Source organism: Ceratotherium simum, chromosome 26 (assembly GCF_057802395.1).
Source record: "Ceratotherium simum simum isolate JZ-2026a chromosome 26, ASM5780239v1, whole genome shotgun sequence".
Taxonomy (NCBI): Eukaryota; Metazoa; Chordata; class Mammalia; order Perissodactyla; family Rhinocerotidae; genus Ceratotherium; species Ceratotherium simum.
The window spans coordinates 21,109,335-21,129,701 of NC_141925.1; the positions used below are offsets into that span (position 1 = coordinate 21,109,335).

General features: G+C 42.0%; 1 protein-coding gene across 4 annotated transcripts in view; it reads right to left on the minus strand.

Annotated features, from left to right (window-relative positions):
* The window catches only part of LOC101392595 (rho GTPase-activating protein 17), a 93,900-nt gene that overhangs the window by 23,657 nt on the left and 49,876 nt on the right, over positions 1–20,367 (minus strand). For all 4 annotated transcript variants that reach the window (XM_087417158.1, XM_087417155.1, XM_087417157.1 and 1 more), the window contains exons 7-15: positions 19,961–20,072; positions 16,502–16,570; positions 16,262–16,343; positions 10,959–11,086; positions 9,359–9,470; positions 8,716–8,797; positions 6,192–6,272; positions 4,221–4,334; positions 1,327–1,418 (exon numbers count right to left, since the gene is read on the minus strand). In XM_087417158.1, coding sequence (XP_087273284.1) covers positions 1,327–1,418; positions 4,221–4,334; positions 6,192–6,272; positions 8,716–8,797; positions 9,359–9,470; positions 10,959–11,086; positions 16,262–16,343; positions 16,502–16,570; positions 19,961–20,072 — 872 coding nt within the window. The remainder of the gene's footprint in view (positions 1–1,326; positions 1,419–4,220; positions 4,335–6,191; positions 6,273–8,715; positions 8,798–9,358; positions 9,471–10,958; positions 11,087–16,261; positions 16,344–16,501; positions 16,571–19,960; positions 20,073–20,367) is intronic.

The window sequence follows — 20,367 nt, forward strand, 5'->3', positions numbered from 1 at the left end:
AATAAGAGAGCTAGAAATAGGGGAGGGCATACGATTCAGAGTTTAAGCTACACAACTCCTCTGTTTTCTTTTTCGTAAAAAAAAAAATCATGGCATACGGAAGAGGACACTAAGCATGGATTACTTGAATCACAAAAAAGAAAGACAGATATTTACAGTTTGATATAAAACAGAAATAAAAGGCCACATCAACTCCACACTGCCTATGGCAGTTTTTGCAAGACTCGTTTTCTCAAAGGAAATTCTGGACAGATGCCAATATTCATTCATCCATCACACACTTATTGTGCAACCCACACGAGTAAGTTGTGATTTTTTTTTTTAAAGATTTTATTTATTTATTTTTCTCCCCCAAAGCCCCAGTAGATAGTTGTATGTCATAGCTGCACATCCTTCTAGTGTGTGGGACTTCATGTGGGACGCAGCCTCAGCATGGCCGGAGGAGCGGTGCGTCGGTGCGCGCCCGGGATCCTAACCCGGGATCTGAACCCGGGCCGCCAGCAGCGGAGAACGCGCACTCAACCGCCAAGCCACGGGGCCGGCCCAAGGTGTGATTCTTGATGGCAGGAAGACAGTGGCGAAGAAAAGATGAGCACACCCTGGCATCATGGAGCTTACACCCAAGAGGATGTGACAGCAGGGCTGCTCTGGGCAAAGGAGGGCTGGGAGGTCCCGACTCCCAACATTAGCCTAACCAGTACACCCAAAGGTCTCTGAGGATCCCAGGACTGCAACAAACACGGTTTGAAAATCTATTGCCTATAGGATGAAATCCTAATTCTCAGATCTTCACAAACTGGCCCCAATCAACCTTTCCTGCTTTATTTTCCACTTTTGCACAAACCCAGCTATCTGTATAGAGAAACAAAAAGCCTTCTTCTAAGCAGAAAACTCCAGCCTATTCAATGTCACCTCCTCTATAAAGCAATCCCTAGGTCTTCCTGCCCAACATCTGAGTTTGTCAAATCACTCCCCATCCACCTATCTTTTTAATTTGCCAAGAATGACAATTTCTCTGTTTATGTGGCCTTCTTTTCCAAGGGCCCAAATTCCTCCAGGGAAGACTGCATGTCTTACCAGCAAACATATGGCACCTAGTGGGTATTCAGTATACGCTGGCTGAATGAATGACTCTTGTTTTAATGGAAACGAAGAGAAATACAAAATAATGTGGTTACCATTATGTCAAAATATGAATGCAAATAAACAGTCTGGAAAGAAACATGAAAAAGTGAAAGGGATTACTGATGTATTTTCTTCTTTAAAAAGATTTTTATACTATTTTCATGTTGCTTTGGCAGTCAATGAAACTGAAAAGGTAATCACCTTCAGGGAAGAACCAGTCGGCATGCTGAATGATGGGTTCAATTACTGCAACCACGTGGACGGATGTGGCGGCTGCCATTTCAGCTAGCGTTCTGCAAAGGAAGTTCACAAAGTTAAAATACTTCCCCGAGGCAGCCTCTAATTTCGGCAGGTTGTGTCCGGGTAATTCAATTATTTTTAAAGGATAAACTGTTTAAGTACAAATGTGAAAATTAGATCCACAAGGTCTTGGCCTACGAGTACGGTAGTGATCACCCAAGAAGAAAATTCACCCCAACTCGGCTGTCACTCGTTAGTGTGCGCTGTGATAACAACTACAGTGTGAGGGCTAAGCCAGTGACCAATGGTGGGTCAAAATGCTGCTTTTAAATTGGTTTGGAACGAGGTTGCATTTTCCCACTGGAACAGTATCGCCTATGGTAGTTTTCTTCTAAGACTCAAGATCACCACAAACCAACTTTGCCTAGAATGTAACGAAGAGTATGCATTGTTTCAGTGTGCTGCCTCTTACATCACAAAACATGAGCTTCCACATTTACACATATTGTTAAGGTTATCATCTATATGGACTGGTCCCAAGATGTGTGGTCAGAAATTGAAAGGGTCTGAATGCCAGGGCTCAAAAGGAAGATAAATAAGAATCATTATCCCTGCCCTCAGGGAGCGCATACTCCAGTTCAGAGTCAGAACACCACCAAGGCTGACAGGCTGCAAAGGCCTGACATTTATTGAGCACTTACCACGCTTCAGTGCTTCAGATTCTTCACCTCATTTAATGTTTGCAACGCGGGGACTGTTATAAGGCCTATTTTTATTAATGAGGACACTGTATTCCAAAGAAGCTGGATCCCAGATCTGACAGACCCAAACCTACCTACTCTCTCCAATTATCACTCTGACTTCTCTTCCCACCAGGAGGAACATTTTCACCCCAATTTCCAAGCAAGCAAAAGTTCTAGCTCCTTTCAAATTCCAGCTTAAAAGGTAAGTTGTGCCTGCAGATTATCCTCCCCACTCTTTCTTACTCCCCTTCCACCCCTCTGGATTCTGATCCCTCTTGTGCCTTAGAACCCTGTTGGACTGGAGAGGACTGTCCACTCATGTTCTTTGCCAAGTTTTCTTTTTGACAAGGTACTGTTTGTCTGTTGATTTGCAAGACCTTTTTATATATTCTGGATATTTTTGGAGGAACTCTTTCCTAGTTTGTGAATTGCCATTTGTAAAAGGTGCTCTCTGACATATCGAAGTTTCTAGCTACTATAGAGCCAAATCTATCAATTTTTAAATTTGTTTCTTGCACTGCTTTTACATTTAGAAAATTCTTCTTTATCCCAAAAGCTAATAAATATCTACCTGCCATGATTATGGCATCATTTTTTTATACTCAACTCATTAGTCTACCTGAAAGTTATTTGCTATAAGATAAGAGATATGTAGTTAGTTAACTTTGTATATCTACTTGTCTTTAATTTTGTTTTATGACATTGGATCTTTGTAAATAATCTTATAAATACTTTCTGACACAAGATTGGGCATACATGAGAGAATGAATGAATGAAAGGTAGAAAGACCTTGATTCAGAAAGTCACTGCATTTTTTAATGGAAACTTGAACTGCTCATGATTTTACTGAGCTGACCTGCAGTGATGGGAGGCAGCAAAGGGTGGTGAAGGTTAAGGACACAGACGCTGTAGCCAGCACCTGGGCTCCACCACTTCCCTGCTGTGCAATCTTAAGAAAATTACTTGTCCTCTCTAAGCCTCAATGACCTCATCTTTAAAAATGAGGACAATGGCACCTACTTCAAAAGGTTACTTGTGAGGATTAAATGAGATAATCATAATGCCACCAATACAGTAAACATCTATGTTAGCGATTTCCCAGAAGTTTTCTAGCTGATCTCCCTGGTCGTTTTCCTCTATTCAATCTACATTTCTCAATGCCAATAAATTATCTTTCTAAATGCAATTTGATCAAATCATTCTTTGGCTTAGAGACCCTGATGCCACCCCCCTGGCCCCATGACCCATAAAACAAGATCCAAACAGCTCAACAAGATACATGAGGCCTTTCAGAACCTGGCTCTGGCCTACCCAAGCACAGCCTCATGGTCCCTGGGCTCAAGTTACGTGAGATCACGTGATATACCTTGTTCATGCCCGCAATGCCTTTGCTCATTCAGGTCCCAGCTGTAGGAAACTATTCATTCATCAAGGTACAGCTCAAGTGCCATTTCCTATGTAGAGCTCTCCTCAAACTTCTCAGCCTGAATTATGTTTCTTCAACGAGTTTTCCTGCCATCATACTTCATAATATCTGTGATATCACATACACATACACAGACGTCTGTGCAGAGCTTACCACTGTACCACAGCTGTTCACCTGCCGACTGCCCAAGAGTGGGGCCCTTTGAGGACTGGGACAATGTCTCATGCTTTGTGTGACCAGCACATGGGACAGGACCCAGCTCACAGCAGTGTTCCGAGAATGCTGGCTAAATGGGAAGATCACATTCAGGACACTCTGAAGTTCATCTCACACTAGAATGTGTATCTTGAGTTATATTTTTATTCTGCCCAACAGGGGAAAAGAAAAACTTAAAATAATATGATATGGGGCCGGCCCAGTGGCACAGCGGTTAAGTGCGCACGCTCTGCTGCGGTGGTCCGGGGTTCGCAGTTTCCGATCCCAGGCGTGCACCGACACACCGCTTGCTAAGCCATGCTGTGGCGGCGTCCCATATAAAGTAGAGGAGGATGGGCATGGATGTTAGCCCAGGGCCAATCTTCCTCAAGAAAAAAGGGGAGGATTGGCAGCGGATGTTAGCTCAGGGCTAGTCCTCCTCACACACAAATAATAATAATGATAATATCATATGGGGAAAGATTACTTACCCTTCATTTTTGGCCCATAACAAGTTAGGGCCTAAGACAATTGCAATGTTGCTGGGAGTCATTTTATTAATGTCGCTGTTCTGAGCAAGTTTTGCAAGGAACTTTATTAAATACCTATGAAACAAAAGAGAAGGGGGAAAAGCATCTACTGTGAAATATATGCAGGAATAGTACCTTCCTGCCCAGGTGCTCAGTCCCAGATTGCTCAGGTGCTAACTGCAGAGTGTGACTAAATCAGAATATGGCTCAGGTTAAGCATTTTACAGATTTCTTGTGTTCTTTGTTTCAGAGAACAGATTGGTTTAGGGCTTGGAAGAGGAAAATAGCTCAAATGTCAACCTCAGTGATTCAACCTCTATTTGCTGTATATTTGTAATCCATTTCTCCTTTAGGCCCTATCTATCTACCCCTAATTAAATGACAATGTGATTAACAGTGAGCTCAATATATTATTAATACAAACATAGTAAAAGAAATAGAAGTATATGTGTAATTGCTTAAATGAAACTATATTTGAAAATGCTTTATGTTATTATTATGAAAATATCCAACTTATCATATAGATATACTCTCTTATGTACAAGCACAGCACTATAAAAGCAAAAGATTAAGAACAACCCAACTATCTATCAATAGGGGACTAATTAAATAAATTACATATGATATATCCATACAGTGGAGTACTATGCAGCCATAAAAAATTTATTATGTACTGATATGGAAAAATCTCCAAGAGCTATATTAGGCAAAGAAGGCAAGGAAGAGAATGATGTATACAATATACACTACAATTTGGTCTAAAACAAAGAAAGTGGGGGGCGTGAGAGAGAGAAAAAAGTACCTACATATGTATTTATGTATGTATGTATGTATTTGCTTATACATGCATCAACTCTTCTGAGAGGATATATAAGAAACTGAAAACATTGGTTGTGTTTCAGGAGAGGAACTAGGCAGCTGGGGGACATGAACAGGAGATAGATTTCTGTATACCTTTTGGATTTTGAACCATGGGAATGTACTCCCTATTCAAAAAACAATTAGTAAAAATTATAAACAGTAAAATAAACAAAATAAAGGCCAAATCCCAAAGTACCAAGAACCATAATTCAGTTCCCACCATAAGACATTGACTAGATTAAGAGTAGCTGCAGTTCCAAGCTGGGTGTGTTAAATGAATCAATGAGGGATATTATAAATATTAACGCACTCATAAGGCAAAGTTGAAACTTAATATATTAAAAGAGAATATTTAGCTTAGCTTAGTGATGAAGCCCAAGACTTAATTTAAAGGTCAGGTAACATACTAGACATTTCACCAGTAAAGTATTTGTCATTTTGGGCCAAGTCCTCTTACAAAATTTTCTTTGGTTTTAAAGGACTTTATTACCTAGGCCTACCTTTTACACTTCTCTCTATGCTTCTTCAAAGTTATGTTTTAAGTTAAAAAGAAAATAGAGGTTAAATTCCAGAAATATGTGCCACAGTAAATTTTCTTAGAAACATAGTTATTTCATAAAGTAATATATAATCTCCATTTCTTGGAATTATATTTAGTAGGATGATTTATGCTCTATTTAAGATAAATTATGTAGCATATATGAAAGATATTACAAAAAGTACAACTATTAATTAATTTCTGCCTTTTACATACTGGACAATTTAGACTACAAATCCAACATACAGTCAACCAACCTTTTCACAAGAATTTTTTTTCCAATAGCTGCAGTGGTAAAATGACCAGGCAACTCACCTAATAATGCCAAACATGATGCTGATGCCTCAGAGGCATCCCAATAATATACATCAGATTCCATTCCCAGCAACCCCAAGTCACCACTCTCTAAAGCATATTTTAATGTGCCAAGCATGGCTGAATTAAATGGCCTCTCTACTGGGGATTAAAACTTTCCTTACTCTAGGGACATTGTTGTTTGGTGGCTTAATTTGCAGAATACCAATCATACATACCTAAAGTTAACAAAATTTTGTGGTGGCAACTTCTGACATATTCTCCATAAATCCTGAAGTTTTTTGTCTTGATCCTGCACACTGAGAAAAAATTTTTATTTATAACCATTTATGAAAACACATATTAGTAATACCTGTGTTAACATTCTACATTAACAGTGATGCTTCCATTGACAAAGAAAGTACAGTTGGAAAACGGCACAGATTTCAAAAATAAACAGATCTGGAGTCAAACACCAAATAAATATTTAACCCTGAGAGCAGTTAGTTCACCTCACCAAGACTCAATCTCCTGATGTGCAAAACTGAGGATAAGAGTGTTGATTCTGCCGAGTGACTATGAGGTTTCCAGTAGCATCACCATGCGAAACCACCTAGACCAATGCTTGGCACACAGGAGACAAGACAGCACTGAAAAGTCTATCTAGAAAACGTGTATATTCACACACGGCTTCATGGAGCCCAGATCTCTTGTCCTAAGTGAGCCCAGCCACAGATGAGTTGGCCAAGCTCCAGTCACCCAGACCACCCCTGGGTCTTTCCCAGCTCTCAATACTGCTCAAAGGATTCAGACCAAGAAGCCCATTTCTGCTGGGAAGCAATTACTGGAGCTCTCTTGCTATACAGTTTCAATATGCAAACTTTCATAGACACATAAAAGGGCCAGAGCAGAGCCAGTAGGAGAGAGCATTAGAGTAGGAGAGAGCATTAGAAGTTGCTTACACAATATGCCTTTGGACTTAAAACGTACTCCACAACTGAACCAATCTGGAGAGTTACGAACAGAGGTTAAACATAATTATACTTTAGAGGCCAGTCAATGTGCCACCAGGATAGGATGGTGGCCTGTGTTGACAGTTCTCGAGAACAGAATCAATATAGCAAAAGACAGATATCTTCTTTTAAAAGCTTATTTCCTCATTGGGTGGGTTTGGGAGTCTCAAAACAGAGAGAAGAATCAAGGTTTAGGAGGAGCGAATGTTACCCAACGAAAGAAATCTCAGAATTCTCCCCAACCTGACCGTGATTGCTTAGTTCCCTTTATTCAGCCCCATGAGCATGGATACTTAGAGCAGGCTTGGTCCCATGCTGGTTCCAAGAATGCAACCACATCTAAGAATTTACTCTGACTTTAAAATTCTCACCATCTACCACAGACAAAGTCTCTCATTCCACAGCTACAGAGAAAAGTTCAAATGCAAATGCCTGGTTAAAGCGACAAGGTATGGACTCACATCCCACTGAAGTACAACTGATCCGAGCAAACGGCTTATTTCTAATCATGGCCCATTTGATGGGAACGGGTGACAGTGTCTGAAGTCAGGGGAAGAGGACAGGAGGAGAGGGGAGATTTGTTCCACTTCCCCTCGGAGTGAGGAATTGGGTACGTCTGAGAGGAAGAGAGTCAGAACCTGAGGGATGAGTTCACAAGGAGGCAGGGGGGCCGGGCAGAGTGAAGCCTCTAGGACTTTAAACAAGGCTGCCCTGCTGAAAACCAGCTCTTCCTAGACAGACTGCAGCTGGGGATGGAGGGGAAGGCACGAAGAACAGGGACACAGGCTGTGGGTCAGACAGGTCTGGGTCTGCTTTCCAGCTCTGCCAATCACTTGCTACTGCCTTAGCCCTGGTTCTTCCCAAGCCTCAGTTTCCTCATCTGCAAAATGAGGATGACCACCACACGTGCCTTTTATGTCATTAACTATGGGTTACAGGAAGTGATGGGTCCAAGGATTAGCACAGGACCTAGTGCACAGTAAATGCTCAGTTAAGTGTTAACTATTATTACTAATAATGTCAACATTATATGATTGCACAGCTAAGTTTCCACACAGCTCAACAGGTACATAGCCACTGGCCAGTATGACATTTGTCTCCAGTTACAGAGCTTTCCTTAATAGAAAAAGGGTTTGTGATCAGCCAATCCATTAAAGTCCATAGTAGGTGATAAAAATCCGTAATACTATCTATATATGAAGACATACAATATACCACTATTTGTCTTCATCCGTATAAATCACACAAATTTAAGCCAATGCATAAGTGGTGACTTTCCTACACTAATAACTATAATACGCGATATTTTCACCCTAAACTTAAGAACTGGGGTACATATATTTAACAAATAGGCTATTTTCATGTTATTTTATGATCTCTGAACATAAACTGATTTACAAATGGGACACAATATTACATCATTTCCTTTAACTATTTTTTTTTAAATGTTAACGTCTTTTTTTTTTTTTTGAGAAAGATTGGCCCTGCGCTAACATTTGTTGCCAATCTTCCTCTTTTTCTTTTTTTTCTCCAAAGCCCCAGTACATAGTTGTGTATCACAGTTGTAGAGTTGTAGCTCTTCTATGTGGGATTCCGCCTCAGCATGGCTTGATGAGTGGTGAGTAGGTCCACGCCCAGGATCCCAACCCGCGAAACCCAGGCCGCCGAAGTGGAATGCGCGAACTTAACTGCTATGCCACCAGCCTGGTCCCTCCTTTAACTTTTAAAACTCAGTGTTCTTTAAACTTACCTTGCAACTTGAGTCCATTCTTCATACAGATGAAATGTCATCAGAGGTTCAGGCAGTTCCCGTAAATAGGACTTTAAAGCACCTGAAATTATTAATACTCTCTTTGAGTCTGAAATGGGGTGAGGCTGGGAATCTCAGGACATATTATTTTGCAAAGGGAAATGATCTCAATTACAATCTTCCAAGATACACAGAACAAATCATGACTTGGCAGGAGAGGTTAGAGAATGAAACGCTCATAAAACAATTTACATCCCTTGCAAAATATACTGAGAGGTGAACGGAAAATAAAATGAGCTTCAAAGCCATCTTTTTAATAGACATTTCTCCAGGCAGATCTAGATTTTGTGGGTGAAAGAAGGGAAGAAAATACAAAGTATGTCTCCAAATATTTGGATTATCTGCTATATTCACCTTCACCTAATCCTCAGGAAAACAAAAAGCAGGATTAGAAAATATGTGTGTGTGTGTATAAAGCGTGTATATACACACTTTTTCAGTTTTCTTTGACATTTCAGTTTTGTCACTTAAACCTATAAGGAGATCATTTCACTTAAACCTAAAATTAAAATTGGATTTTGAACTGACCATCTGTCTGAGCTAGGACTTGCCCACCACCTGAGGATGACGCCTTGGAGCTCACCTGCTACAGCATGGGGGTCTGAATAGAACTCATCCAGGTGAGAAGTAGAACAGTCTAAAGCAGCCTTCAGTTTCTTTAACTTGGAGGCCCCAGCTCCAATTCTGAAAAGGCCCTAAAGACAATGAAAAGCCATCAGCATCAAGTTCAAGGTGTGAGCCTTACACTGAGCAGCTGTACAGTCTGATGCAAGAGCCCTCCGACCTGCAATCTCTCTTCCATCTCCCTTTAGCACACCTGCTTGTCTACAACAGCTGTAACACTGCCTGCCTTGCAGGGCTGTCAGGAGGAAGGAAGAGGACCTAGCACGTACCCAGGGTAGAGTGACAGACAGAGAGGAGTCCATTTTTAATCAATGCCAGGTCTGGCCCTGCCCCACTGCTAAAACACCTGTGCCTATTAGAAATCTATTTAAAAGCAATATTTTCTACTTCCACAGGTTGACTGCTATAGATTTTTGAAATTTAGGAATATTTTTAAAAAATTGACATCTCAAGAAAAATTGTTAGACTAGACTGCTATTCACTTTCACCACTCTAAAGGTCACTTAGAGAAGGGGAGAAAAACACAGGAAGTGTCAACGAAGAGAGGCAGGACTATGAAAACATTGGACCAGGGGTTATAAGACTCGGGTTTTAAGCAAAATTAATCTAGGCAGGGTTTGTCGACCTCAGCAGTACTGACATTTTGGGCCAGATGATTCTCGGTAGAGGGGGCTGTGCTGGGCATTGCAGGATGTTTAGCAGCATCCCTGGTCTCTACCCCCTAGATGACAGTAGCAACTCCTCCACCTCCCCAAGTTGTGACAATCAACAATGTCAACAGACCTTGCCAAATGTCTCCTGAGGGGAAAAAATTGGCCTGGGATGAGAAGTACTGATCTAGGCTATTAGAAGTTGGGGTCACATCATTGTGGGAGGGGGGTAGTCATGAAGCAAACACAAGGTGGGCTTCTGGGGTGTTTCTTGATCTGGGTGCTGATTACAGGAGTGGGTGCAGTTGGTGAAAATTTCTCAAGCTGTTCACTTATGATACGCACACTTTTCTGCATGTACGTTATACTTCAATAAAAAGTTTTAAAAAGGAAAAAACAGGCTTGCATTTTGATTCTGGCTCTGCCCCAGCATGAACTCCCTGCATGCTGATTTCCTTATCTCTACAAGAGGAGTAATGAGACCTGCCCTGCTTGGTTCGCAGAGTATGCAAATGCCCTCCCTAACCCCGCCCCCAAACTGCACAGTACCACACAAAAGTAAGATTCTGGTATAAAAAAACTAAAGCTCAAAGAAGCTCTGGTCCATTAGCATGTCATGAAATTCATTTTCAAAAATCACAACCAGAGTCTAAAATGAAACAATCAAATGGGACAAAAAGAAGCCAGAATACTGCAGGCAAGAAAGGTAAATATTGCTCTGTGAAGCTCTGTGTCATTTACAGCATCTGTACCAGGTATAATGACCAGGGTCTCAATTTTACATGTGGGTCACAGTGAATAAAGCTTGAAAGCCACTGGTCTACACAGTCCTGACAGTGGCTGTGTGGACAGAGGCAGGGTGCTCTGGGCACGCAGACGTGGCACGCGGGACCGCGAGGTGCCCCTCACCTCCTCCTTCATGCCCGTTTCCAGGAGCAGCATGACACAGGCTTCAATGGGAAGTGCGATCTCACGCCCACTCCGCTTCAGGTGTTCTTCTAAAGGAGTCCCGAAGGCTGGCTTTTCCGCCCACTTATCTAGAGAGCAGCACATCATTCAGTAAGACACCCGATGACCTCACTGTGTCACCAGGGTATTCTCTCCCCAAACTACCAAAGGGGATTATTTTTAGCAGACTGGTAGTCGAGGCTTTGGGAAAAGGGGAAACATCTGTTCTATTCGATGTTGGTATTGACCATCTCCTAGAGCACAAAAGATGTCCCAGGCTGGGAGGTTACTTCTGGAACAGAAGCCCTGAACACTCCTATGTGGCACCCAACATGAGTTGCCAAGGAGAAGTTGCGATGGCGCTCCTGCACCCGGCACCATGCCCATGCTAACATGGGCATGTGGGCTGCCTTGTGTGAAAACCAAGGATTCCTCTGAGCATACTGTTTTCACTGACACGACATTGATTCTAGCCATGCAAAGCAGCAATGGTCTTCTATCTATAGGATGAGGAAAAGATTCCTTCAATGTGAAAAAGGAAATAATTCCTTAAAATTTTAAAAACAAGCCAAGCCTTGTCACACAAGACTGGAGACGTCCCACGTGAACTCATATTAGATGCAACACCTCCATGACACGCAGTGCTTCCGAATGTCATATCCCCAAACAGGTTCATCAAGTTCTGAGTAGGAAAGAACACAGTATCTGCAGCCCCAAAGCAGCTTAGACTGAAAGCTGTGCAACAGCAGTAAAGGAATCTTTTCTATTATTTTCAGGTCATATGCTCTGCTTCATTCCACAAAATACTTGAGACAGCTTAGCAGAAATGCCTACAATAAAGGCAGTAAAATAGAAATGACAATTTAGGAAGTAGATGTGATGAATTAGAATAAGAAGTGTCTGGCTGGGCTTGGCATGCCTGTGGGAGCTGTAGAGATCTAGTGCTATTGGAGAAGCACCGAAGCAAAGAGGGAAAGCCAGTTGGTGAAAAACACGCCACTGAGGAACACTTAGTTCTTTCCATGACAGCAAGGGCTCATATCCTTCCCAGCACTGTTAATGGACATTTGTCCTTCAGCCACTTTGCTATTCGAATCTGGGATTCGAAGCAGGTGATGTTCCTCTAGTGATTCCTCATACACTTTCCCTATGTAAGAGCAGGTGCTGGGCCCATCATGTGGTCTGCACAGAGGAGAAGGAAGAAAGGGAAACCCCACAAACCCGGAGACTTGAATGCTTGTGAAAAGTGAAAAACTGACGGAAAGAGCAAATGGGGTAGAGGCTGAGGAGGGGTTGAGGTTAAGGGAGGCAGTGGACAAAATCAAAGAGCAGGCCACTCTCAGAACTGTCAGGAGCCCTCCTCGTCTCTGGCCCCACCCCGGCCAGCGTAATTCCTAATAGGAAAAGCATCCGGGGGGCCTGGCTCTTCTCAGAAGACAGAGCTATGGGACGGTTCCCTCAGAGGTCAGATCTTACCTTGAATACTTTTCCCTTTTATCTAAAGCAATGATTCTTGACATGGGTAGAAAATGGCCCCCTGACCCTTCCCCTGGGGAAACACATCAGAATCACCCAGAGGAGCTGTGCAAATGACACCAGCCATCACCTCCACCATATGCCTGACCCTGCGATGCTGAGAGGCGCACATACTCCAAACCCCTGCTGGAACTTTCTAGTAAACACTGAACAGTGTGCTGACCCCCCACCTTGGTCCAATGTTGGCAGAGGGTGGATGTGAGAAAAATTGATCTAGAGATAACTCCTAAGAGAGACAAACTCCACTGAAGGTGCTAGCCTCTCAAACTATAGACCTTTTAGGTGCCAGGCCCTGCAGCAGACACACAAAATTCACAGAGACTCCTCACTCTCAGTATGAGAGCAGTCTAATTGTAAAGAAAATACTAGACATACATGTGAACATACAACAGTCATTAATAAGACAAGATAGGTTTGCTAAGTCATGGCAGAAAATGGTATAGACGAGGGTCGCAAACACAATTGTCTACAGGGGCCAAATGGGCACCACAGGTGCTGAATCAGGCTGGGGAGCACGTGGTCTGCCGAAAGGCAGCAGCTTCTCCTCAGTGCCAGATCCATGTTGCCACGTGGGAAAGCAGATCCAGTGTCACCAGGCCTTCTGAACTTACAAGAGAAGCCAGAAATCAGGATTGTTACATGAAAACACCTGGGTTTTAAATGATGGCAATGGTTTAAAAAATTTTTTTTAAATAAGAGATATGGCTGTTTGCGACTTCTGGTGAAGACCATAAATGCTAGAGCAATTCAGCAGACAAGTATTCACTGTTGGCTTCAGTTGTCAGAGAAGGCTTCTCAAAGAAGGGGGAGCTTGGAAGGGGTCTTAGAAGACAGATAGGAACTAAACAGATGGAGAAAACATGGGCTGAGAAAAGACCAGGAGGATCTTGAGTCTGGGCATTTACATTTTATCCCATAGCTCATGCACAAGACAACAAGGTAAGGAGTAGAATGGGACAGTGGGCATGGAGAGGAAGGCACAGCAGAGGGACAATGGACAGAACCTGGCGATGGGGTACGAGAAAGGAGGGCCAAGAGGCCTCCAGGGTTTCAAACTTGGATTGTTTGCAGATGGTGGAATCAAGGAGACCAGGAGGGAGGAAAGGCTTGCTGGTGTGGGGGAGAATCAGTTTGCTGTTGGAGATATGCTGAGTTGAAGGTGACAGCCAGCATCAAAGGGAACTGATGCTTAGGAGACCGCGAGGATGAAGATGCAGGTGAGAGTCGAGGCTGTCAAAATGAGGGGATTTCTAGGGAAAAAGAGACGAAAGAGGGAGGAAGAGAGAGAAGAACATAGGAGCAAGGATGGGGCCTCACAAAAGGATGACTTCTGGGGAGGGGACAGAAATGGAGAAAACACATCCCTCACAATGAAAGAAAACAATCAGGTGAAATGAGGGAAAAACTTTTAACAAAGAAGAGATGGCTCAAGCTGTGCTGAATGCCAGGTCTGACAATGAAGAGGTCACTGGTCCTTTGGGAATTGCAATGTTTTTACGTTTTTTTTTTTGTGTGTGTGAGGAGGTCAGCCCTGTGCTAACATCCGCCAATCCTCCTCTTTTTTTGCTGAGGAAGACGGCCCTGGGCTAACATCTGTGCCCATCTTCCTCCACTTTATATGGGACACCGCCACAGCATGGCTTGCCAAGCAGTGCGTCGGTGCGCGCCCGGGATCCGAACCAGCGAACCCCGGGCCGCCTCAGCGGAGCGTGCGCACTTAACCGCTTGCGCCACCGGGCCGGCCCTTTTACGGTTTTTTTAATAGCAGAGTGATTGGGAGAAGAAACCAGACTGCAAAGTGTGAAGGGGTGGGAAGGTGATAAGAAAATGGAGGTGGCAGATGGAAAGGAGTCCTTCAAAGAGTATCTCGGAAAAATGAAGGGGAATGAGATGAAATGGGACACCATGTGGAGGACAGGTAGGGAGTTACAGAATCGAAGTCAGCTGACCATGAGTGTGAGATCAGGGTTGGCAGGGGTGTGGCGGGCAGTGGAGTCCAATTTTTTCTTTTCTATCATAAGGACACTCTGAGTCTTTCTGAAAACAGAGAAGAAGAAAAAGGAAGAAGAAGACAGGACTAGGACAAGAGGTCGATGTGAGGACAGGCAGAGGTGGAAGGGGTTGAAATCCAAGGCTTAGGTAAAGGCAGCAACCACAGAAGAAAGAAAGGTGGATAACATTTCCTTCACTGGCTGCCTCCCCACATGCCAGCTTTCCTTCTTCCATCCTAAACCTCTTCCCTGACCCCTTCCTGTTCCCCCTGACTTGCTGACATACTTCTCTAGGGAAAATAGCCTGGGTGAAAAAATAGAATGGGAGTTAAAAAAAAAAAGAGGACTGCTAAAGAAATCTTCTCTTTTGTGTGCCTGTTAGTCAACTCTTCCAAACCAGACTTTAAGTCCTGCAAAGGCTAAGATGATGATGTTGACGATTTTGTCCTATGCAAGGCCCTGCACACAGTAGGTATCCCATAAACACATGCTCTCGGTGCTCTGAACTTGTCCAACAAGACAAGGCGCCCCATGCAAGGTGGAATGTTCAGCAACAGCTTCATTCCTTTGCACTGTGACTCAACCTCATCACCCATAAACTAGGAAATTGGATCACTTAGGAAAAGCAAGGGCAGCTCATCCTATGAAGAATGGCCGAGTAGATCAGACACATTGACTGGAGATTGCTGACGATCTGGCTATGCAGCCAGTCAAGATATAGAATTTTCTAATTCCATAATCCAAAATCTTTCAGGCACAAATCTAGAACCTGTTGGGACCTCTTGAAATTTAAGGGTGAAGTGGCATACTTGAGGGAGTCAGTGTGTGTGCACATCCACAACACACACACCCCACGCACACACTTGCTCTTTCACAATCACAGAGTCATCACACTCAGCACCTGGCTTGATCCTCTTTCAGCTCAAGACCAATGGTTTCATAAGGGGAACCTAAGCTCTAAATGTTGGGTCTATACCACAACCAAAATAGTATAACAGGGCCAAAGAAGACAGAGCAAGTTCTGCCTCAACAATGTTTGCTGATCTCTGCTGGTAAAGGCTCTGATGGCAAATCAGAGAGAACTAGAATCAAAAGCTTTAATGCTCAATTAAAATGAAACATCAGGGGAAGTTCAGTCCACTCATAACTTGTGGGTAAAATCTGCAATGTGCTTGAGTAGGTGGGCCAAATACGGGTGCTGATAAGAACAAGAGCCTCTGTAAAGACAAGGAAGAGGTCTGAAAGAAGTGGTCATGGTCTTACAATTCAATCACACAGATTAAATGCCTGATGATGGGGTACCAAGTCTGGCTTCTAAAATTCCTTTTGGAAAGTCCAAATATTTTCCCTAGAGTGTATGCCCTTGGAATCACAGGGCCAGAATTAAGCCCTACGGAACAGATATCTGATGTGGAAAAGGATAATTAGAGGCTAGAATTTTGCAAGCCTATTTAGAAGACAGAAAAACATATGGGCACTCCCCCAAAGGGTCTAGCTTTCTCTTCAACTGAAGATTTTGGAAGAACTGCAAATGTTCCATTAGTATGTTAATTGGAGTTTGGAAGAAATTAGAAAATGCAGCAAGGAAAGATGAAATTATGCTGGGAAATAGTGCCCTCCTAGGCAGAGAGGTTTTATTCAAAGGAAATGCATGCAAAGAAGTCAGGGTAAAGAAGAACAGAGGCAGAGGTGGCAGAGGCGAGAAGGAGGCATTAGCCAGCACGCAGGTTACATTACCTTGATGGGCTCGCATTTCGGGAAGGGCCTTTTCTAAGACTGCTAATGCTTTTCTATGGTAATCTGCTTGGGCTTCTAATAACTGAGAACAGACCCACATTCAAAAACAAAAGTAACGTTAGCATTGGATGGACACACACACAATGGCTGAGCAAAACCAAAAATGAAATCTTTTGCAAAAAAGCTAAAATGACTCAGATTTTACAATGCTTTCACATTTTGTCAAGGTGAAATGCTTACCGTAACAAAGAATTTGCCATACTCCCCTTCTTTGGCCATAAAGTTGTACATGTCTGCTGCGAGTTGATCCTAGGCAAGTACAAGAGAAGATATGTCATTGAAGAAAAAAGAGCTGAAAGAAAATGGCATCTGAGAATTAACCTCCATGAGCTCAGAGCAAAATGCAATGGAAATAGCCCCAGATTAAATGTTTACCAACTGACTGGTACGCCCATACACTAGGACAACAAAAAAAATAAGGAAGCTTATTATGGATTGAGATGGAAAGATCTCCGAAGTGTATTGTTAATATACCATGTTAAGAAGTGAAGTATAGAGTACTACTTATGGTATGTCACTATCTGTGTACAAAATGGAGAGGAAAACTTTTTATCGCCATATTTATATAAAAATATCTCTGAAGAAAAAGCAAGAAATGAATAACAGTGGTTACCTGTTGAAGGCAGCAGAAATTAGGTATAAGGAAGACAAAGTTGGAAGAAAGACTTTACTGTACCTTGTTCTGATATTTGAACTCATGTAAGAGAATTGCTTACATAAAAATTAAATAATTTTTTAAAAAGTGATAGATGAGGCAAATGGGTATATATATTTCCAATTTTCATATATATATGAATATATACACACACACATTAGAATTTCATATATCTGTTTTTAAATGTACTGCCTTCCGTTTTTAGCATCAAGGTGCACAAACTAATATGAAGGCCCTCTCATTTATGAAAAAATCTGGAAATCCTAGTTAGGAGTAACAAACGTTCTTTTAGAATAACTGGGAAAGCAACGAAGTAAATTCATGGAGCCCCTGCCCCCCCCCAAAAAAAAACAAAGAGAAAGAAAGAAAGAGAGAGGAAGGAAGGGAGTGAGGGAGGGAGAAAGAGAGGAACGGAGGGAGGGCAGGAGGGAGGAAGGGAGGGAGGGAGGAAGGAAGGAAAAGCCCTATATGAATGGAAGCTGGGCATGACCTGATGTGAATCTGTGCTAATTTTGGTGGCCAAGGTGTTTGAGTCGAGCAGTCATGTGAGGTCAGAGGACAGAAAATGAAGCCTTGGGCCTGGTGAGATGAGGAACTGTAACTGAGACAGGTACATGCATATCACACATAAAGATAAGATTCCTGAGAAACTATACTCTCAATGAAAGAGTGGATTAGAAGAAATGTTTCTAATTTTTCAGAAACAGGGAATGTTTTACTTTCCCAGAGATTTCACAAACATAGACAGGCTTTCCTGAGGGTTTGAAGTTTGAATTTATTATATGTGTGGTCCAAAAATCTTCAAATTGAGTTTACTTAAAAATGGTGCCAGGGCCGGCCCCGTGCCCAAGTGGTTAAAGTTCTGTGTGCTCCGCTTTGGCAGTCTGGACCTACTTCACTCATCAGCCATGCTGTGGAGGCATCCCACATACAAAACAGAGGAAGATTGGCACACATGTTAGCTCAAGGTCAAGGCTAGCCTTCCTCAAGCGAAAAAAAAAAAAAAAGACGAAGATTGCTAACAGATATTAGCTCAGGGTGAATCTTCTTCACCACCAACAACAACAAAAAAATGGCCCCAGACTGGTAATATTCTGTGGGGAGACTCACTCCCAATCCCCAGGAGTCCCACAGACAAAGTCCCTCTTAAAATGAGCTCATAATACAAAATTGCAAAACACTTGAGGAAACAATCCACCATAGAGCAAACTCCCACCACACTCGCAGAGAACTTCAGACAACAGAATTAACAGATACTGTTAAAATAAGTATACATAACATGACTAAAGACATTAAAAAAGAAATAAGTAGGGGGCCAGCCCCATGGCTTGGCGGTTAAGTGCACGCGCTCCGCTACTGGTGGCCCGGGTTCGGATCCCAGGCACGCACCAACACACCCCTTGTCCGGCCATGCTGAGGCGGCATCCCACATACAGCAACTAGAAGGATGTGCAACTATGACGTACAACTATCTACTGGGGGCTTTGGGGAGAAAAAGGAGGAGGACTGGCAATAGATGTTAGCTCAGGGCCGGTCTTCCTCAGCAAAAAAGAGAAGGATTGGCATGGATGTTAGCTCAGGGCTGATCTTCCTCACAAATGAAAAAAAAAAAAAAAGAAAGAAAGAAGTACTAGAAAAGAATAATGCACTATCAAAAAAGGCAGACTTGAAGAATTAGAACTTCAGAAATGAAAAAATAGTCAATGAAATTCAAACCTCAATGCTAATTAATTAAACAGCAGATCAGGCATCACTAGAGAATCAGTGAAACAGAACTTAGATCTCAGGAAATTAGACAGAAAATATTTTCATAAAATTTCACCATTTGAAATGACAAGCCACAGCATGAAAGTTGAGAGAAGAGACATCAGCCCACAATGCACCAGTTCAGACTCCCCAAACCTCTATCCAAATTTAGGTCCCATAAGTAGCCAATAGACTAGGTCTAGATTAGACCAGATATGAAGAAGACTGCTGGGTAAATGACCTTGGCAAAGCTACAACTCTTCTGAACAGGAATAAGCCAGTGTGAGACTATTTTATCTGAAGCATTTATCTGAACACCATATCTTAAATGCAAAGGTTATGGTATAACTTTGTGAGTTCAGTTTTAATTCTTACCCACTATATTATTTTAAACATGTCACCTTACTGCAGTTAACTGATCAAGGTTCACTATCTTGAAGAGTGAATTACAGCATGACCTGAATTAACTAAAATATAATAGTCCTAACATTATCTAATAGAATAAAGAGAACCTTTTTGGAAAATGATAAATAATAAGAGGAGGTAGAGTCTAGGCTGATGATCCTAAAACTCAACAAAGACCTATTTCTTTACTGCCTCAAATAACATTTGGAATAAACATCTATCTTCATAAATAGATGCATAAAGACTGAGATCACTTAATCATCTAATTTGGAATTTATTTTATGAGATAAAAAGTTTTATTTCTCCCAAATTACAAACCAATTGCCCTAGAAACATTTAAAAAATAATCCTTTCCTTCTCTATGGATATATGATGACCCCTTTACTATATATTCAATCTTAAAATATAAGAGCATTCACTCTAGAAAACCTATACTATTTCACAGATCTATTTTTGTGCCTATTGTGCATTGTTTTAATTACTGTAACTTTACGTTATGTTTTGCTATATTTTTTTCTCCTTTTTTTCACTTATTCTTTATTTTAAATAAGTTTGGAAATTTTTGTCAAGTTTCAACAAATATCCTACTTCAATTTTTCATAAGACTGTTTTATTCTGATTAAAAAGTAATGACGAGTCTTGGAAAATAAAGAAAGAAGGAAGCAGAAAATAAAAACCACCTCTAATATCATTCAGAGTATTCTGATAGAAATTACGTAAAACATTAAATAAAATAAAACATTAAATAAAATAAAAACATTTGACCTTTTATCCATTATTTGCAAAAACCAAAGGATTGATGTAAGTATATATGTATTAGGAAATTCTCCTACCTTGCACTGTTCTACTTTATTTCCAGCTTCATCCATCTCTTCCTTTAGTGTATCTATTTTTGATGGAAGCCCTTGAAAGTTGGTTCCTGAAGATTTGTGAGCCTGGTTCCACCTGCAAAACAGGGGTAGCCAGTATCTGAGAACTAGCTGCACAGACTCAACCTTATGGAGTCAAGGACCTAATGGAGACAGACTCTCCCCAAAACTGATTTCACCTGGGATGGGCATCAGTCCCTAGGATGCCAGCTTCTCTGGAGTTTATCCTCTAAGAATGGAAGAAGGCAAAAAGGGACACTGGCTTCCCACATGACAGGACTCTCGCAGTGCTGGGAGTAGTTGTCTGCTCTGAGCAGAATCTCCCACATCTTGTCTCACACAAGCCCCACTGCTGGAAACCAATCCCTAAA